This window comes from Pelodiscus sinensis, chromosome Z (genome assembly GCF_052426305.1).
Source record: "Pelodiscus sinensis isolate ZL-2025 chromosome Z, ASM5242630v1, whole genome shotgun sequence".
Taxonomy (NCBI): domain Eukaryota; kingdom Metazoa; phylum Chordata; order Testudines; family Trionychidae; genus Pelodiscus; species Pelodiscus sinensis.
In genome coordinates, this window is record NC_143085.1 from 28723092 (window position 1) to 28744052 (window position 20961).

General features: G+C 43.6%; 1 protein-coding gene across 4 annotated transcripts in view; it reads right to left on the reverse strand.

The window, feature by feature from the left end:
- DNAH10 (dynein axonemal heavy chain 10) overlaps positions 1-20961 on the reverse strand; it is a 195703-nt gene that overhangs the window by 89546 nt on the left and 85196 nt on the right. For all 4 annotated transcript variants that reach the window (XR_012896005.2, XM_089775295.1, XM_075898516.2 and 1 more), the window contains 6 exons: positions 17283-17418; positions 17021-17143; positions 14338-14472; positions 7069-7285; positions 4163-4282; positions 98-243 (listed from right to left, as the gene is read on the reverse strand). Coding sequence is in view for 3 of the 4 variants with exons in the window: in XM_089775295.1 (XP_089631421.1) it covers positions 98-243; positions 4163-4282; positions 7069-7285; positions 14338-14472; positions 17021-17143; positions 17283-17418 (877 nt within the window). In the remaining variant the exon portion in view is untranslated. The remainder of the gene's footprint in view (positions 1-97; positions 244-4162; positions 4283-7068; positions 7286-14337; positions 14473-17020; positions 17144-17282; positions 17419-20961) is intronic.

Here is a 20961-nt window from a genome sequence, read left to right on the forward strand (position 1 = left end):
TTACTTCTGCAGTGAAATGCAAATATTTGACAACATACAACATGAGGAAGAGGAAGACATGGGTTTTATAAACAGAACAGAATCTAGGAGTACATACATTAGTGTCTTGGTTTAGGTTTCTTAGAAATGTTTGTGTAGTCGCAGTCTTAGAAGTACCAGATTCACCAACAAGAACAACCGGGTGTTTGATTTTTACCATCTGGTCTAATAACCATGTAGTGCGTGTTGTATCTAAAGTAGGAACTATAAAGAAAGAGTAACAGATCAACTTAAAATGCAGCAGACTTGGATGTTTCGCTTATGTACGCATTGCTAGAGCAAACCCGTACTGTGTTAATACACAGTTGCATAAAAGCATAATTTGAAATAGCCTGTATTTAAGAACAACCTTAATTGCACAGCCTTCTCATTTCAATGTTTATTGTGGAAATTTTATTCATATGCGCTGAAATAGACTGCATTCATCCCATGGAAAGATCCAGCAAAAAGTTTTTACTCAATTCAAGCCCCGCTTAATCCCTATTTTGAGTATTAATCTGGGATTTATGAAGTCCTTTTGCTAGAGATCTGCAAAGATGAATTTTGCATTGTGACACCAGATTGAAGTTATTAGGGATCACTTTAGTGGCCATATAATTTATCTTGTATTTTCAGAAGTATTAACATATACTTACTGAATTGTTACTATAAAATTATATGCATTACTTTGTCATAACTGTACAATTCACTTGTCACTATTTTATTGTGCTCACATAACAATTGTGTATTAGGGAAGTTCCTGACAGGTTAATCTTTACCCTAACTAGGCAACTAAGACATGATCTATGATTTTCCTGGCTTATCTACCCTGGGAGAACGTAGTTGTTTTTTACATTGGTTCAGCCATTCCTATTTTTTAACCCCAGTAATTATGTAAAACATGGTTCCTAACAATCCTTGACAGGTGAACTGTGAACTAATTTGAATCTGTTCTATACTGCTTTTTTATTATATAAAAAGATGGCCTGATTTTGTTTTTTTTCCTTACCCTTTACATTAAGATAGATCACAAATCTCAGTTTTCCACATTCCTCGTTTTACTGAAAAGTTTTGGCAAGCTCCTTAAAGAATTTGAAGGGTGAAATCCCACAAAGTTGAACCTGAATAGTTAATTGGTCTCTGCCCCTCACAGGGAAAGGTATTAAGTCTAAGGCAATGTCTATACTTACAATGCTACAGCACCACACCGGTACTGCTGCAGAACTTCAATATAAATACCTTACTACAGTGACAGTATGGGGTTCTCCACCACCCCACCCCCATCCCCAAGAAGCAGTAACTAGTTGGACTGAAGGATTCTTCCATCATAGAATCATAGAATAATAGGACTGGAAGGGACCTCAAGAGGTCATCGAGTCCAGCCCCCTGCCCTCAAGGCAGGACCAAGCTCCACCTACACCATCCCTGACAGATGTCTATCTAACCTGTTCTTAAATATCTCCAGAGAGGGAGATTCCACCACCTCCCTTGGCAATTTATTCCAATATTTGACCACCCTGACAGTTAGGAATTTTTTCCTAATGTCCAATCTAAACCTCCCCTGCTGCTCTTTAAGCCCATTACTCCTTGTCCTGTCCTCAGTAACCAAGAGGAACACATTTTCTCCTTCCTCCTTGTGACACCCTTTGAAAACCACTATCATGCCCCCCTTAATCTTCTTTTTTCCAAACTAAACAAGCCCAGTTCATGAAGCCTGGCTTCATAGGTCATGTTCTCTAAACCTTTAATCATTCTTGTCGCTCTTCTCTGTACCCTTTCCAATTTCTCCACATCTTTCTTGAAATGTGGCGCCCAGAATTGGACACAGTACTCCAGCTGAGGCCTAACTAGTGCAGAGTAGAGCGGCAGAATGACTTCACGAGTTTTGCTTACAACACACCTGTTGATACAACCTAGAATCATATTTGCTTTTTTTGCAACAGCATCACACTGTTGACTCATATTCAACTTGTGGTCCACTATGACCCCTAGATCCCTTTCTGCCATGCTCCTTCCTAGACAGTCGCTTCCCATCTTGTATGTATGGAACTGATTGTTCCTTCCTAAGTGGAGCACTTTGCATTTCTCTTTATTAAACCTCATCCTGTTTACCTCTGACCATTTCTCTAACTTGCTAAGGTCATTTTGAATTATGTCCCTATCCTCCAAAGAAGTCGCAACCCCACCCAGTTTGGTATCATCTGCAAACTTAATAAGCGTACTCTCTATCCCAATATCTACATCATTGATGAAGATATTGAATAGTACGGGTCCCAAAACAGACCCTTGAGGAACTCCACTTGTTATCCCTTTCCAGCAGGATTTAGAACCGTTAACAACCACTCTCTGACTACGGTTATCCTGCCAATTATGCACCCACCTTATCGTGGCCCTATCTAAGTTATATTTGCCTAGTTTATCAATAAGAATATCATGCAAGACCGTATCAAATGCCTTACTAAAGTCTAGGTATATGACATCCACCGCTTCTCCCTTATCCACAAGGCTCGTTATCTTATCAAAGAAAGCTATCAGATTAGTTTGGCATGACTTGTTCTTCACAAACCCATGCTGGCTATTCCCTATCACTTTATTACTTTCCAAGTGTTTGCATATGATTTCCTTAATTACCTGCTCCATTATCTTCCCTGGGACAGACGTTAAACTGACCGGTCTATAGTTTCCTGGGTTGTTCTTATTCCCCTTTTTATAGATGGGCACAATATTTGCCCTTTTCCAGTCTTCCGGAATCTCCCCTGTCTGCCATGATTTTTCAAAGATCATAGCTAAAGGCTCAGATACCTCCTCTATCAGCTCCTTGAGTATCCTGGGATGCATTTCATCAGGACCTGGTGACTTGCTGACATCTAACTTTCCTAAGTGATTTTTAACTTGTTCTTTGTGTATCCTATCTTCTAAACTTACCCTCTCTCTGCTTGTATTCACTACGTTAGGCACACCTCCAGACTTCTCGGTGAAGACCGAAACAAAGAAGTCATTGAGCATCTCCGCCATTTCCAAGTTTCCTGTTACTGCTTCTCCCTCCTCACTAAGCAGTGGGCCTACCCTGTCCTTGGTCTTCCTCTTGCTTTTAATGTATTTATAAAAGGTCTTCTTGTTTCCCTTTATGCTTGTAGCTAGTTTGATCTCATTTTGTGCCTTTGCCTTTCTAATCTTGCCCCTGCATTCCCGTGTTGCTTGCCTATATTCATCCTTTGTTAGTTGTCCTAGTTTCCATTTTTTATAGTACTCCTTTTTTATTTTGAGATCGTGCAAGATCTCCTTGTTAAGCCAAGCTGGTCTTTTGCCATATTTTCTATCTTTCCTACACAGCGGAATTGTTTGCTTTTGGGCCCTTAACAACGTCCCTTTGAAATACTTCCAACTCTCCTCAGTTGTTTTTCCCTTCAGTCTTGCTTCCCATGGGACCTTACCTACAAGTTCTCTAACATTGTCTACTTAGGGACTTAGATAGAATTATTCACAATCCTGAGTGACATGTAGACACGTAGACCAGACCAGCTGTTTGAGGCTATTTCTGTACAGCAGGATTATTTCAGAATAACTGATGCTATTCAGAAATGACACAGTCCGTGTCTACACATCAAGCATTTATTTCAAAATAATGTTGACATGATGTCAAGCTGAAGGACTTCTTACTCCGACTCCTGTAACCCTCATTTTACAAGGAATAAGGGAAGTTGGAGGAAGAATGCTCTAAATTGGACTTCCTGCTGTGTAGACAGCGCCAAAAGCCAAAATAAGCTATTTTGACTTAAGCTACACAATCGATGTAGCTCAAGTTGCACAGTTTATTGGAGCTTTAGACCTGCTGTGTAGATGTGCCCTAAGGTAACGATATATTATGATGTCGCCATTAAAACTCTTCTTAGAGCTTGCTGGAGTCCTCCAGGATGAAGGATATAAAATCCTAATATTTCTAATGGGAAAGAAAACCCTCTTCCAGTAACTTTATGGCTATTTTTATGTGTCACAAAGGAGCAGTAAAATAAATTTTTTGCATTGTCGTTCATTTTCAGTTCCTGAATGAAACCTCCCACAACAGAATCCTGTACCGCACAAGTTATTTACTACTAGATGGCTATAGAAAACATGTTTTGGATTATAGGATACCAACACTTACCAAGAATGTCAATAAATCTCACATCAAATTTATGAAAGTATTGAGGGACTAGTTGGCTCCAAGGTACCCACTTTTTTTGATATCCATCAAAATGAAAGTCATACAAAGTTGGAAGCTGGCCTGCAATACACAATGTGATTCTTATTCAATAACTGAAGATCATCAGGAACTGTGACAGGGTGTATCCCCCCTGCACTGTTTAGGAGGGGGTTAACCAAATACAGAGGGCAGGGGAGGCCACACCCCCTTTAGCTTACTGGGCATGCTCTGGCTGCTCTAGGATTAAAAAAGAGCTACTCAGGTCAGTTGAGGCAGGGGGAGAAGGAGCTCAGGACCAAGCTCATGAGCAGTTGTAGCCACAGCCACCCCAGGATCAACCACCCCAGCCTCCACAGTAACCCTAGTCAGCAAGACCGTCCATGGGACTTTAACTCACTGACCAAACCCATGAGGTCCACACGGCCCACGAGGAATGGTAGGAAGTAGCCCTAGGCAGAGGATTGCTCTCCAGGAGCTCAGCATGCTGTGGCTGGAAACCCCACTGAGCTGGCTGTGGAATCTTCCACTGTTAACAGGGCCCTGGGCTGGGACCTGGTGGAGAGGGAGGGCCCGGGTCCCCGTACTATCCCACCAACCCCGCAATAACACTGCTTCCAGGCTCTTGGGAGGCTTACCTGTTAACTAGGCCAGAGTTGCCGTATTTACCCTAGTGGGGTGAACTGTACATTGGGACTAGGCCAGAGTGGCCGTATTTACCCCAGTAGGGGTGAAGTAGACTTTGGGACTAGGCCTGTGAGGCTGTACTTGTTCTAACAGTAGAAGCTGTACTTTGGGAGGACCAGCAAGGGGTGTCCCGGGCACAAGGACGCCCCTGTAACACGGACATTGAAATATTTCAGGAAAAACATCATTTGAGTAAGATAAATGTGCAGAGTAAGACTTTGTGCTAAGAGGTTGTCATAATCAGGAGTGCTGACCTGGTGATTAATAGGGTTACCAGACGGTTTCAGAAAAAATACCCAAGAACAACAACAACAAACAACAAACAACAACAAACACACTCCAGGAAAAAGTTTGTTGAGAAAAAAAAAAAAAGAGTGGCGAGACTTTTTGGCCCTAACAGGCTGCCAACGACCTGACTGTCCCTGCGCCAGGTTGGACAGTTCCCAGCTCCCCAGTCAGCATTTAAGGTGTCCAGCATTTTCTGAATATTTTACCAGAAAGGAAGTGAAAATAACAGACTGTCCAGTTCAATACCGGACACCTGGCAACCCTAGTGATTAAGAAGTTAACTAATGCCTCCTGTATCTAGCCAGGTATCAGTTGGTCAGCCAATAACAATGCAAGTAGGAATTTCAAACTGAAAAAGAAGAGTTTTTATCTCTCTGTTCTTTGTCTGAGAGGCAGAGCAGTTTCTTCCAAGACTGAGGGAGATGGGAGACACTTCTCTCTCCAAGAACAGACTTCTTAAAATGTGTAAGTAGGGAAAAGTTTAGATAGTCCATCAGGATTCGTTGTTTTACTGATTTGGGGATTTGGAAATATTGTCTGAGCTGTTAACTGTGGGTTTTTTTCTTTGTAACTAAGTTTTAGCCCTGAGGGTTTCCCTAAGTATCTAAATCAAGTGGTGGCTCTTTCCCTCTAGCCACTTTACTATGCTTGCAACTGTAGTTTTGTTTTGATAATAAAGGATTGTTGTCTCTTCTAATTAACCGGGATTGGTTGATTATTGTGTCCTTAGGACTCAGCACCTAGTTACAAGGGCAGAGTCCATTGTTGTCTGAATCCCCTCTGTTTTTCTCAACTCCAAGCAAAACAAAGGTTGGGGCAGGGGGATCTCTTCCCTGGTTTTCTTGGGAGGATTTTTGTACCAGAGCCTATAAAGGAGGGGTTTTGGAGTACTTGTGGGCCCCCACTTCTGCATTCATTGTGCCAGACTGGGGAACAGCCTTGATAGAGGTGCAGCACAGAACTTACAACCCAGGCAAGTTTCCCATGTATCTTAAAGTAACTTTGGTGCCCTCCAAATCTTGGATTAATCTAGGTGCTAGAAAGGCCCTGAAGACTTGTTTAAATCACCTGAGAAACAAATGGATGAGCTAATATCTTTTACTGAACCAACTTCTGCTGCCGAGAAAGAGAAGCTTTCGAGTTTATACAGAGCTCTGCTTCAGGGATCTCTCAAGAAGCTCGAAACTTAGTTGGCTCAGTAAATGATATAACCTCACTCACCCTCTCTGTCTATAATAGCCTGGAACCAACATGTCTACATTATGGCTATCTCTCCTGACTTGCTACAATCACAGAGAGTGTCGCCTAGAATCTCTGCATCAGAGTGCTGAGGCCTCCCTGATATGCCGTTTGTACTTGAGACCCCAGAATACCATTATTCCAGGACTTGTATGGGGCGTCTCAGGAGCAGCTTTGTGTTTATTTTCCACAGTGCTTACTGACTGGGCAAACCTCCCCTGGGTGGAATTGTTCTCAGCATGTGAGTACTTGAAAGTCACTCAAAGTTAATAGCAGCAGATGGCCTTCATAGACAATCCTTCAAAGAGGTGTTGAAAACACCTTTCCAGTGCAAGGCAGATGTCTGGAATGCAGAAAACATGCTGCCTTCAGGCAAGTTTAGACATAATGTTCAATGCATCTTGTATTTAGTTGTGGCGCTCAGGACATTTTCCAGATCTGAGGCAGAACTCTGTGTAAACTCAAACGCTTGTGTCTTCCACCAACAGAAGTTGGTCCAATAAAAAATATAACCTCACCCAACTTGTCTCTCTAATATCCTTCATATAACACAAAAGACAAACGGTTTGATACAGGCATATCTCACTACATCACCACTCTTTTCTTTTAAAATAAGGGAAGTGCCCCAGACTAAATTATAAATAACAAAATCCTACCCGGCAGTTCCCCAGGCTTAGCCATGACATTTTCATCTTGAACAGTTGACATTGAGGAAATACGTTTAATACATTCATCAAATTTAATTCTTCCGGCATCAAGGAGGGTAGCACCCAAAGAAGAGTACAAAGCTTCCAGAAAGTAGCACTCCAGAACATCAGGATCATCGGGTTCCAGAACTACTATGGCTTCCAGCATCATAGTCAACTGCATAATCTGTGGTAGAAAATTGAGAAACAACAACTGCAGATGAAGTTCAGAATTATGATGATTTTTATTATGGATTCCCTTTTCTTTTCACACTTTTGGGGAAGGGCACTATGTTCAAGTGTGTTGTGATTAGTTGTGTGCATATAGGTGTGTGTCTACTAATATGGGTATTCATTAAAGTTAAAGAATAGTGTTAGCAGCTAACTGTCTTTATTACAGTGGGAATAAAGGCATACTTTGTCTAATGGCCATACTGAGGAAAAGAGAGGTTACTCACCATGTGCAGTAACTGGTGTTCTTCAAGATGGGTGTCCCCTGGGTACTGCACTGTAGGTGTTTTGGTTCTCCTGTGCTTCTAATCAGGACTTTTTGGGACACTATTCCCCTGGGTACTGGTGCACATGTGCAGCCCTGCCCATGATATAGCAAGCATGCCAACCTGTGCACACCATCAATCATTGCCTTAGTTCCTTCTTTACAGCTGAGAAATGTTAAAGCTCCAAAGCATAAGGGGAAGGACAGGTTGTGAAGTGCCCACAGGGAAACCCATCTCAAAGAACATCAGTTACTACACAAGGTGAGTAACCTTTCTTCTTCTTCTTCGAGGAGTGTCCCTGTAGGTGCTCCACTGTAGGTCACTGTGGAGCAGTACCCTTAGCCCAGGGGTGGGCAATAATTTTTTGCTGGGGGCCACTTCAGAAATTTTTGATTGGTCTGCAGGTGGGGGAACACCTTTGCCCCCACCCCCAAGGTTCCCCTTAGGCACCCAATCCCCTGGCGCTGGAAGGAGGCTTCATGTACTCCCCTGTCCCCAAGCAAATCAGGGTTTGGGGGCTAGGGAGCACGCAAAGTCTCCTCCTGGAAGGGTGGAGGAAACTTCATGCTGCTTCCTCCCACCCCAGGCCCTAATTGGCAGCAAAAATTTAATCGCCCACCCAGCTATGATTATGGTGTTTAAACAAATGTGTTGAAATGGTAGAAAAAAATTGTGTGTGCCTGAAAACTGTAGGTACTGGGGGTACTTATACATTATTTTTTAAAGGGTGTACATTATAAAAAAAGGTTGAGAAACACTGCTGCATCAGGAAAAATACAGCCATTTGCACAGGTAGGTTTTCCTTGTGCTCTGTTTATGGCAATTAAGAATTATGTTTTGTACTTCTTCCATGAAGGTGAAGGGTTGCACTGTTAACCATGAAGGAGCCATGCTGTCAGATTAAGCTTATGAGCCTTTGAATGCAGAACCCAGCCCTGGGCCTGGAATACTAAGTTTGGCCATGGAGGAAGAGGAATCCGAGGAGCAACAGACATCTGCTACACATAAGGGAACCATATCTGTCTGGGCCATGCAGGTGCTATCATGATCACCTTTGCCTGATTGTGCTTTATCTTGTGAATGACCTTCCCTATGAGGAGAAGGGGTGAAAAGACATACAGTAGGCTGTGAGATCAGTTACTGATAATGGCATCATCCTTCCTGCCCAGGCCCGCCCTGAAGTCATACTTGGGACATTTGAAGTTGAGTGATGTTGGGAATGAGTCTATTTCCGCAAAGCCTCACATGCGGAAGATGGAAATCAGGACTTGTGGGTGTATCTCCCACTTGTGCTTCTGGTAAAAATAACAACTCAGCTAGTCCTGTAACATTTTTTTTGCCTGGGAGATATGCCGTGGATATGTCCATAGGGCAACCACTTCGTTGCACAGCTGATGTGGCCTGGCCCCACCCTATCGGTTTATGTAGAACATGAAGGCAGTGTTGTCTGTATATACCCTGACTGCCTTGCCCTGAATTAGAGGGAGAAAGTTTTTTCATGCTCTTCTTACAGCTCATAACTCAAGAGTAATGGGTTGGTGGAAATTTGGTGAATGGGACTGGTAGGCCTTTGTCCAGAACCTCTAGGGCCCACTTGTCCATTGTTATTGCAGCCCAGATGTTGTAAAAAGTTTGTAGGCTGAATCTGTAGTTGCTGGTATGAAGAAACAAAAACAAACCCCCTGATCAGAGGTTCAAAATGTCTGACTGCCATTGGCGGACTGGGGTGTAGTTTGCTGATCTTGTGGCTGTCCCTGCTTCTGTTGTTTCTGGTGGCACCTCATGTTGTTCAGTCTCTGGAATGGATAGGATGCTGCTCTTCCAAGAATATACATTCAGTTGACTTTTTTCTTCTGTTGGGGGATGTACATACCAAGAATTTTGAGGGTTGCCTTCGAGTCTTTTAGAGAATGGAGTGAAGGGTCAGTATTGTCAGAGGATAGTTTCTGACTCTCAAATGACAGGTCTACAATGGTGTTTTGTAATTCTCTAGGGAAGCCTGACAAATGGAGCCAAAAGATCCTTAGCATGACTACCAACATGGCGAGAGACCTCGAAGCTGTGTCGGCCATGTCAAGGGAAGCCTGGAGGCGGTTTTGCTATCAAGATGCCCCGTTGATATTCGATTTATAGGCTGCCTTATCCTCTTTTTGTAGTTTATCAATAAAAACCTCATCTTCTCAAAATGGTTGTATGTATATTTTGCCAGGAAAGTAGAGTAATTCACAATTCTAATTAAAAGGGAGTCAGAGGAGTATGATTTCCTGCCAAGAAGGTCTAGTCTTTTCCAATTTTTGCTGTAAGGGGTTGACAAGAATTGTGTTTGTTTCCTCTGGGTATTTGCTGCATCAACCACCAGAGAGTTTGGGGTGGGATCATAGAATCATAGAATACTAGGACTGGAAGGTACCTTGAGAGGTCATCAAGTCTAGTCCCCTGCCCTCATGACAGGACCAAATACTGTCAAGACCATCCCTGATAGACATTTATCTAACCTACTCTTAAATATCTCCAGAAATGGGGATTCCACAACCTCCCTGGGCAATTTATTCCAGTGTTTAACTACCCTGACAATTAGGAACTGTGAGAGAAGAAACTTGGCTGCTTTTCCTGGCACATAATATTTTCAATCCACCCTATTGGATACGGGCAGAATAGAAGCAAGAGTTTACCACATGATCTTGACAGGATCAAGGATGGCTTCGTTGTCTGGTAATGCTATCTTGTCTGAGAAAAGGCCTGCAATATGTCTGACAGTTTATGTTGCACATCTGCGACCTCAACCAGAGAAATGTTGAGCAAGTCTGTGACTTTCTTGTATAGATCCTGTCAATAATCTGAAATCATCATCTATGCTGGGTGGGGGTGGCATAATAAACTAATCCAGGGAGGATGAAGAGATGTGAGATGGAGGAAGCATCTCGTCCTCCTGGTTCTCAATGTCCTCCTGCGTTATCTCAGATGCAGGTGACAGAGGGAGGTTAAGAGCCATTTGTTGTGGCTATGGCATCACTGGAAGTGGTACCTGGGTTTTGAATGTGCCCCATAGATCTCAACCTTGCCATGGCTATGGGAGTGGGATGGGGAGGAGCCAAGGGAAAAGGTTATCCATCTGTGTCTGGACAATCTGTTGCTGAGCCTGTGCCATTGGTTTAGGTGAGGAATGGTGTGGAGAAAACGGTACGTCTTGTTCATCCTCACTGTCACTAGAGAAGCAAGGTACTGAGCTTGCAGGAGTGGCTAATCTGCTGGGCCCCACTGACAATGGTGTTGCATCGGTACCGAAGAGTGGTGTGACTGGTACCAATGTTACCGCTAAATTTTGCTGAGTGATCAATGGTCTAGGTGGCAGGAAGACCAGCAATGACACTGCCAAGGGCTGCATGCGCTGCAGTTCCGGGTCTTTGTGCACCTGCGCTTGTGTGACACTGCCCTTTGAGGGCCTGATGCTGGAATGTCCAGTTGAAGCTCCTTGTCAAAGAGTAACATCTTCAGGCGCATTTCCTTATCACTGTGGGCTCCAGCTGCGAGCCTGTAGCAATGGGCACACTTTTGGGGAATATGCATCTCTCCCAAGCACCTTATGCAAGCAGAATGGCCATCAGAGGCCTGACATAGCCTTGTGGCAAAGGGCACATTTCTTAAAACCTGGTGATCCAGGCATCACGCTCACCAGATCGTAAGTCTTCCTTTTCTTATTTTTCTTTTCTCTGTCTTTTTTAACTTGGCAAGATGCCGCTACTTCAGCAAGGAAGGGGGGGGAGAGCGGCAAAACCATGAACAGTAATGAAACAGTTTTCTTCCTTTCTCTTTTTTTTTTTCCTTTTTTTTTTGTAATTAAAACTATGAAATAAACTATGTTGAACTAACTAACTTATATAGGTTGAAAGGAACTGGCAGGAGCCAGGCCGCGCGCAACAATCAAAGGGCACGAATGGCGCAAGCTGCTAATCGCACATGTGCAGCCTGGCTGATTATAGCTATTGAAAATCTCTGAGCTGCGGTGCCGGGACGAGCCCGACACCTACAGTGGAGCACCCATGAGGACCAGTCAAAGAAGAACTTTTCTTTTTACAGTAAAATCACTCCAAGAAACGCACAACCTGAAGCTTCAAGCTAAACACCCAAAACACTGGTATTACAATTTTGTTTTTAATAGGAAGCATTAAAAATGGCAATAAAGAAGAGATGTTGGATGAACACAGTGTTTTCAACCTTGTTTGGGAGATCAAATTTGCTTTTGCAGAGATAAATGGAAAAATCAATGTGTCTTCGTCAAAAGATTATCGCCGAGTTAAAGAAAACAAACCTGCAATGGTACCATGATTCTTGTCACCCTGAGTTCCAAGACTTGTATCCACCTGTCAGCAATTTAAGAAAAACTAAGATACGTTCCTTACTGGAAGGTTCCTGTTATGTTCCAGCGATGCTGTTGCAGAAGCCTCCTTCAAAATGGCTTGGCATATAACTAAATCAAAAAGACCTTTTACTGAAGGTGAATTGATGAAGCAGTGCTTCTTGGACTGCAGCAAATCACTTTTTGCAGAATTTAAAAACAAAGAGGATATGGTTAAACAAATATCAAAACTGCAAGTGTCGGATTCAACTGTAATAAGACAAATTGAAAGCATTTCAGGTGATCTATTTTCTAAATTGCTAAAAGACTGAAAGCACTGAGTATTTCAGTCTGGCAACAGACGAATTTACTGATCATTCAGACATATCTCAGGTCATAATCAGAGTGCATTTTTTCAATGGCAAAAAATATGTAGAAGAAATGCTTACTCTGCTACCTTTGATGGGTCATACTATGGAAGAGGACGTTTATTCTGCACTGATGGCATTTTTTGAAGGACAGGAAAATCCACTGATTTGAAAAAGCTTACTTCGGTAACAACTGATGGCGCTCCCTCCATGGTTGGAAAAGAGAAGAAGCTAATTTCTTTACTGAAGAAAAATCCAGTTTCCAGATTTCTTTTCTTGCCATTCCATTCTGCACCAAGAACGGTAGTGCTGCAAACCAAAGAGAGGATTTCTCAAGAGCACAATGGATAGTGTCACAAAAATCATCAACTTCATTGTTGCAAATGCTTGAAACATAGACCATTTCAAGCTTTAGTTGAGGTGTACAAAACACAGTATGGTAACTTAGCAATTCTTGCAGAAGTTAGATGGCTGAGTCAAGGCAAAGCGTTACATCCATTTATGGAACTACTGCCTGCTGTACGAGTGTTTTTGGAGGCAAAGGATCATGAGGATTTACTGTCATGTTTAGACAAAGAGACATTCCTGCTAAACGTGGCTTTTCTCACTGATATGACAGGCCTCTTAAATGCACTCAACCATAAACTTCAAGGCAAAGAAAAAAATTTGCCTTCTCTGATGTGCGAGGTTTCTGCATTTAAAACAAAACTGGCCCTTTTTGCAGATCAGTTTCATGTGAAAGATATAACTCATTTTCCCATCCTCAACTAGCAAGTAACACAGCTAAGTGAACATGCATCTTTTTTAACTGATTTTTTTAATGGAGCACATCTCAGAGCTGAAAACTGAATTTTCTTCTCATTTTGTAGATGTCAAATTTCTGAAGACAGTTCTTGAACTTACTGAAAATCCATTTTCAGTTGACGTAAAGGCAATCTCATCTTCAGCATTGAGATCTGATGTTGAGAGGACCACATTTGAAGAAGAGATGATAGAACTGCAAAACAATATTATTCTAAAAGCAAGGCATAAGGAAGAGGACACTAAAACATTGTAGGTGATCTATGTACAGGAAGACATGTACTTTCATTACTGAAATGTGCCAAAAAAGTGCTAACTTGCTTTGGGTCTACATACGTCTGTGAAAGTTCGTTCTCCTCCATGGAATCATCATGTCAAAACTGCACACCTCTCTTAACAGACATCTGACCAACTATTTCCGTACTGCCACAATGGAATACAAGCCTTATGTGAAACAACTGGTGAAAATTTGCAGACACTATCTTCACATTGAGTGTACTTGTATTCCGGTACTGTATTGGTAGTTTGTGTTTGATTTGTTAAAATTGTGAAGTCAAAACAAAAAAGTAGTCAATATGATGGTCTTCTGTTGATATATGTTTTAGTAATTAAATTCCTGGACTGTCGTTGCTCATTAAAAGTGATGTCAGATAGGTAGAAATTGGGTAAATACTGCATTTTATTAATATCAGCAGGACTGACTTAAATGGAACCTGCGTGTTGTGTAGTCTTGCCTTAATCTTTGTATTCATGCTCATCAGTGTGAAAGAAGCTATAGGCATATATATGAAATTACACTTAAGTTGCAGCCCTCGGCACATGCTGTGAGTATCATTATGGCTCCCAGAGCTTCCAAAATTGAATAGCCCTGCTCTACGCTAATAACTAACACAAATCTATCAACTCTAGTTATTCTATCGTGGAGCACCGTTCTGTTCTGACCGAAGCAGGAGTGGCTGAGAAGGAACTGAGGCAACGGTTGATGGCATGAACACATTGACACACTCGCTATGTAACAAGCGATGCCTCACGTGCGCGCTAGTACCTGGCGGGAATACTGCTGCCAAAAATTTCTGATTACAAGTGCAGAGGTGCTGAAAAATGTACAGTGGACACTCCTTGAAGAAGAACACTTAGGTTTCACTTCTGACATTGGCTTACTATAGATTCATAGGAATCTCCCTCTGTCAGATTCCTCTTCTTTAGAAGCACTCAATCAATACTCTTTATATCTTACCATATTTAAATCTGTTTGGGGAACAATGGTTTTCAGTTTCTCTCCTTGCTTGCCATCCACAATTCCTTCTACAATCATATCAATAAGGTATGGTACATATTTTTCAAAGAGACGATTTAACTCAACTTGTTCCTGCTGTGAAACAAGAGACAGGGCACAACCACATAGAAACATTAAAATCAGTTTGCTACCTCTCTAACCAACTGTATCTATTCTTAAGACATATCTAAGCAACCCCACAATTTGGATCATAAGGGTATGAAATGCAGCACACACTGGCATCCTGTGATCTAACTGACCTGCATAGATGCTGAGTGCATACCTAGGCATGTTTGAAAGAGGACCATGTTAACATGAACTAAGTACCTTCTAGCTTCCACATGGGGCAGAACACAAACAATTTGGTTCTCTCTACAATTCCCATGCCTGTTGTCCACATTGAAACACAGTACAGACATAGCCATATAGATGTTCCATCTGCCAGTAGAGGTCTGGGTGTGTAGCTCCTTCAAGAGATGCAACATTACTCTAAGGGTCAGATTCTCAGCAGGAGTAGATCTGCATCAGTCAGCTAAAGGCAATAGAGCTATACCAACTTAATCTCATTATGGATATAGGCCTCTGAATCCAAATCATTGACATGAGAACACTGGGCCAGACCAAGGGTAAACTCTTACAGAGCTAAGCTGAATTTATAGAGTTCTTGCTTTTCCAGTTCCCAGAGGGGATCAGGACATGTGGTAGGAAGAACTTAAATGAGAGACTTCCAGGTATAGGAATCTGTTCTCTAGCTCTCTACTGCAACACTTGGCATCTGGTGTCTTTCTGCTCACACTACAACTCTTTGCAGCAGAATGATTTAACAACACACATCTGCTTGGACATAGGACAGGAATACTTGCTAGAAATACAGTTTAAATAGATTATACTTTTTAGGTACACATAACCTTCCTTTTTAACATAGAAACAGACACTGTGATGTTACTGATCAGCCATCACCATGATGCCTACTATTTTGAGTTCAAGTACTCTAATGAATTATTGGTATACTGGATGATTACTACTTTTTATTTGGAAACCAATGAAAAATCAGGGTTGGTGAAGATGATTACTTGGATTTCTTATTGGACTATATGTATTTATTGCTCATAAAATTGGTTGAAGCCAGGGCATGGGGATTACTCTAGAACAGTGGCTCCTGAACTTTACTGGTCCACTTATCACATGTGAAGTGAATGGCTGGAATGTCAACATCCCAAACCAATAATGGAACCCTTTTACTGTACTCGAGTATATTATTTTATGTTAGTTCATTTTAGTTTCCTTTTACCTTGAGGTTTGTCTACACTTTAAAAGCTGCAGCTATGACATTGTAGCGCTTCAGTGAAGACATTATGTACACCACCAGGAAGTGTTCTTCTACTAGCAGAGCCACCAAATAGGGGGGGCAAAGTGGTCAGCTGCTGTGGGGCCTGGCAATTTAAAAAGGCCCAAGACTCCTGGCCTCTGCCACAATTGCAGAATTGGTAATGGCTGGAGCCCCAGGCCATTTAAATTGCTGCCAGAGCCCTACACATCACACTCTGGGCACCCTTGAAGGGCTGGCTGGGGAAGGTCCCTTCCTAAGGGATAAATATAGGCCCCAAACACCTTGCCCAGCGGCCAGGCAAGTTTCTCCACCACCCTATCCATTGGGATAGGCAATCCACCTCTCCAAGAGGTGATAGCTAGGTTAATGGGAGCATTCTGTAGACCTAGTGCTGATCCACATCAGGGGTTAGGGCAGTATAGCTGTATATCACAGGGGAGTTGATTTTTCACATGCCTAAAAGACATAGCTAAAGCAAAGTAAATTCCTAGTGTAGTTCTGGCTTTTGTGTAACATATAAAGCCACCTTTCAAGGAGGGATGTAAAAGAGTAGTTGATTAGTTGAGTCAACTACTTGCATTCCTCTCCTGCTCCTTTGCTGCGTCTATATCAGAGGCAGAAAGAATGGGGAGGAAAGCAGGAGCTGGTGCTGGGGGAAGCCGGCTTAAAAGCTAGTTCCCCCAACATCATCTCTGCAATGCAGAGAGTGGGGGGGGGGGGGGGGAGTCAGAGGTGGAATGGTCTAGGACCCAGCACGAGCCAGGACTGCTCTGTTCCAGCTCCCGCCAGGTCCCGGACCTACCCTGCTGTGGCTCTGCCTTTTAAATGAAGTAAGAACTGCCCAGTTCTTACTACATTTAAAAGGCAGAGCCACAATGGTCCCAATCTCGCTCATGCTGGCTTCAGGAGCTACCCCCACTGTGGCTCTGCAGAGTGCCTCTCCTAATCGACTAATTGTATAGTCTATACAAATCCTTAACATCCTTACTTTAAATAAATTTACATCATATTGTATAAGCAGTAGTCATGGATTTTTTACAAATTAGTTCACTCTTATGCTAGTTTTTGACTTTGATTCTGGAAATCATGCACAACTCACTGATCTGTTTTGATGTTATTTGTTTCCACACAAAAGAATTAAAGGACAAAGTGTACATTTTCATAAAGCTCTAATCTAATCAAACTTGGTAATAGTGATCTGTATGATAAATGAATTCAAAAAAAAAATCAGCCAATGAAGGTGCTACAATTCTATATTTAACTCAGATAACAGTTTCTGAAATCATTATCTGATCAACACCAGCAATTTTCTACCTGGTTTCCTCTCTGATTAAGCCACTTCTGCCAGTAGGGCTTATACTTCAAGTTTTTAGGATCTACGAAGACCATCCCACAACGGGATACGGTAGCAGGAGATGCATATTGTAAGTCTCCAACCTAAAAAATAAAGTTGCAGTGTGATGGCCACAAATAACTTTAAATAATGAAGAGCAATTATGGCTCCTGCTTTTCAGAATCTGTGAAGCCAGATGTATTAAGTCTTTATTTTTTGTTAAATGATCCGGTCATTATTCACCTCAAATAATAGAGCACAGTGAGCCTGCAGCCTTATGCGCTCCCCATTGGCCAAGGTTAACAACTTGTTATCATCCATTACGGAATTCATATTCTCCACCCAGAGAGCATCCACATCTCCATCAAATAAAATGTACCTGTAGACATGTCAGATAAAGAGATGTTGGACAAGCAATGATTCATCTTCAACAGTTCCCTTATGTTTTAAAATTAACAAGGCACAGTATATCTATTTATTTCATTTTTTAAGTAGAAAGAGTTACTCACCCTGTGCAGTAACGTCTGTTCTTCGAGATGTGTGTCCCCGTGGGTGCTCCACTCGAGGTGCTGGGCTCGTCCCAGCGCCGCAAACAGAGAAACTTCCTTAGCAGTAGCCCTGCTGGCCCGCACATGCGCTCCTGCTGCCTCGCGCCATTCGAGCCGTTACAGCTGAGTGCGGGCCGACTCATGAGTTTCCTCCCAATCAGAAGCATCTGAAAAGAGATAAACAGAAGCTCCGAAGCAGGGAGGAGGGTGGGTCGTGGAGCATCCACGGGAACACACATCTCGAAGAACAGACGTTACTGCACAGGGTGAGTAACTCTCTCTTCTTCGTCGAGTAGTGTCCCCGAGGGTGCTCCACTCTAAGTGAGTACACAGCAGTGGTCCAGCACGATTGGCGTGCTTCAGATTTATGGTCTCTGTGCTGTGGTCAAGACTGCTTGTGCCACTGCTGAATCATTCTTCAAGATTTTTGCAAGGGCATAGTGCTTGGCGAAAGTGAGAGCAGACGACCAAGTTGCTGCATGGCATATGTCCTGTAAGGATACCCCTTTAAGGTACGCAGTAGATGCAGCCATGCCTCTGGTGGAATGAGCGCAAGGCCGTGCTGGTAAGGGTTCGTGCCGTAGGGCATATCAACGTATGATGCAGGAGGTAATCAAGTTGGAAATACGTTGTGTGGAGAGCTGTTGGCCTTTACAACGTTCCGCCGTAGCTATAAAAAGACGCCGCGACTTCCTGAAGGCACGTGTTCTGTGCAGATAGAAGGCCAGTGCCCGTCTGACGTCAAGGGTATGTAGATGTGAGTCTTCAGGTGAAGAATGAGATTTTGGATAGAACGTTGGCAGGCTTACGGGCTCATTTATATGGAAGGGGGAATTTGCCTTCGGAAGGAATGGGGGGTGGACGCGAAGTATCACCCCCTGTGCAGAGAAAACTGTGTACGGTGGATCGGCCGAAAGAGCTGCCAATTCACTAACTCGGAGAGCTGATGTAATTGCCAGAAGGAATGACACTTTCATCGTGAGCATGCGCAAGTCGCAAGTTGCTAATGGCTCAAAGGGTGGACGAGTTAGCACATTCAGTACCAAGGCTAAGTCTCACGGCTCCGGCGGGGTCGTGTAGGTCGGATACAGATTCTCGAGTCCCTTTAGGAATATTTTAACTAACAGGTGAGTGAACAACGAATGTCCCTCGAAGGGAGGGCGGAAGGCCGAGATTGCTGCCAAGTGAACTTTCAATGAAGCATTTGCTAACCCCTCTGCCTTCAGGTGGCAGATGTAGTCCAAAGCTTGCTGCACCGGTAAAGAGAGAGGGTCAAAGCCCCTCTCCAGGTACCACATTTGGAATCGATGCTATTTGTAAGTGTAGGATTTGTGGGTGCTATGCAATCTGCTATTTATCAGTACATGTTTTACTTCTTGAGAGCACGTCATTTCTGGCGGCTGGAACCAGTTAGGAGCCATGCCGTGAGGTGCATGCGCTCGATGCTCGTATACACCATCAAACCGTGCCGTTGAGACAGCAAATTGGGCAGCAGTGGTAGTCGTCGCGGCCGAGCGACCGACATTCTCGACAATTGCGTCAACCAGGTCTGTCGGGGCCAAAAGGGTGCTATGAATATCACTGTTGCGCCCTCCATCACTATCTTCTCTAGCGCCCTCGGAATAAGAGGGAGAGGTGGAAATGCATAGAGTAGCTGATGATGACTCCAACTGAGCAGGAGAGCATGTCCCAAGGAATTCGTGCCTACACCCGCTCGTGAGCAATAATGATGACACTTTTTGTTGTGACACGTGGCAAAGAGGTCTATACTCGGGAACCCCCAGAGATGGAAAAGACCTCAAACTACTTTGTTGTGTAACTCCCACTCATGTTGGGGAAGGAAGTGTCTGCTGAGGGCATCGGCTATGATATTGTCTTTGCCTAGAAGGTACAATGCGGTAAGGGTTACATCGTGATGGATCACCCAGTTCCACAGCCATATGGCCTCCGCACAAAGGGATCGTGAACGTGCCCCGCCTTGCCTGTTGATATAGTACACCGTGCATATATTGTCGGTGAGAATGTGGACCTCTGGAGGAAGTGCCTGCATGAGTTGAATACAGCTCGCAGTTCAAGGAAATTTATGTGTTGAAGGGACTCTCGTGACGTCCAGAGCCCCTGAACTGGATGGTCTTGCAGATGGGCCCCCAAACCGATCAAAAAAGCATCCGTCGTGATTTGTACCGCGGGCCTTTGTGCGTGGAAGGGGACCCCTGATAGCAGATTTTTGGGGTTGTCCCACCATGCTAGTGAAGTCCTGATGTGTTTGGGGATGGATACTGTTTTGTTCACAGTGTGTACCCCTGGTGTGTACACCGTGAAAAGCCAATGTTGGAGGCTGCGTAGGTGAAGTCTCGCATGTGACACCACATATGTGATGGCAGCCATATGTCCGAGCAGCTGTAGACACATAAGTATGTGGGATCTGGGAGCAAATGACACCATCTGCACCAGATCCCGAATCAACTCAAACCTTGTTGTGGGTAAATATACCCTTGCACTCAGTGCATCGAGCCTTGAGCCGATAAACTCCAAGTCCTGGCTCAGAGTCAGGGATGATTTGCCGAAGTTGATTATGAGTCCCAAAGCCTCAAACACCGTTGTGGTAGTGGTCACTACCCATGTAGTCTCCTCGCAAGTAGGGGCCTTTAGTAGGCAATTGTCGAGGTAAGAGAAGATTGTGATATTGAGGCGTCGAAGGTAGGCAGCTACCACCACCAGGGTTTTGGAAAACACCCGTGGCACTGCTGACAGGCCGAAGGGTAGCACTTGGTATTGGTAATGGTCTGAACCCACCACGAAACAAAGGAATCGCCTGTGAGCCAGATGAATCGCTATGTGGAAATAAGCGTCCTGTAAGTCAAGGGATGCAAACCAATCCCCTTTGTCGAGAGCCGGAATGATGGATACTAACGTGACCATTTTGAATGTTTGTTTCCGCAGGTAACGGTTGAGTCGACGTAGGTCCAGGATAGGCTTCCAACCCCCTGATTTCTTCTGGGTGAGGAAGTACTGGGAGTAGAAGCCTCTCCCCTGAAACTGAATGGGTACCCTCTCCACTGCTCCTATAGTAAGTAGTCGAAACATCTCTTGCTGTAGAAGATTCTTGTGAGAGGGGTCCCTGAAAAGGGACAGGGAGGGAGGGGAGTGGCGGGGGATTGAGTTGAAAGGGATGGCATATCCTGAAACAACTGTGTCGGTGACCCAGTGGTCGGTGGAAATCAGAGAACAGCGAAGCTGATAAGGCCTCAGCCGATGATGGAACAAAGCTCTCTGGTTGTGTGACGCTCCCAGCAAAGGGGTGGTACGCAGTCCCTCGACCGAGGCATCAAACTTGTTGCCGGCCCTGCTGATGACCAGATGTTTTGCCAGGC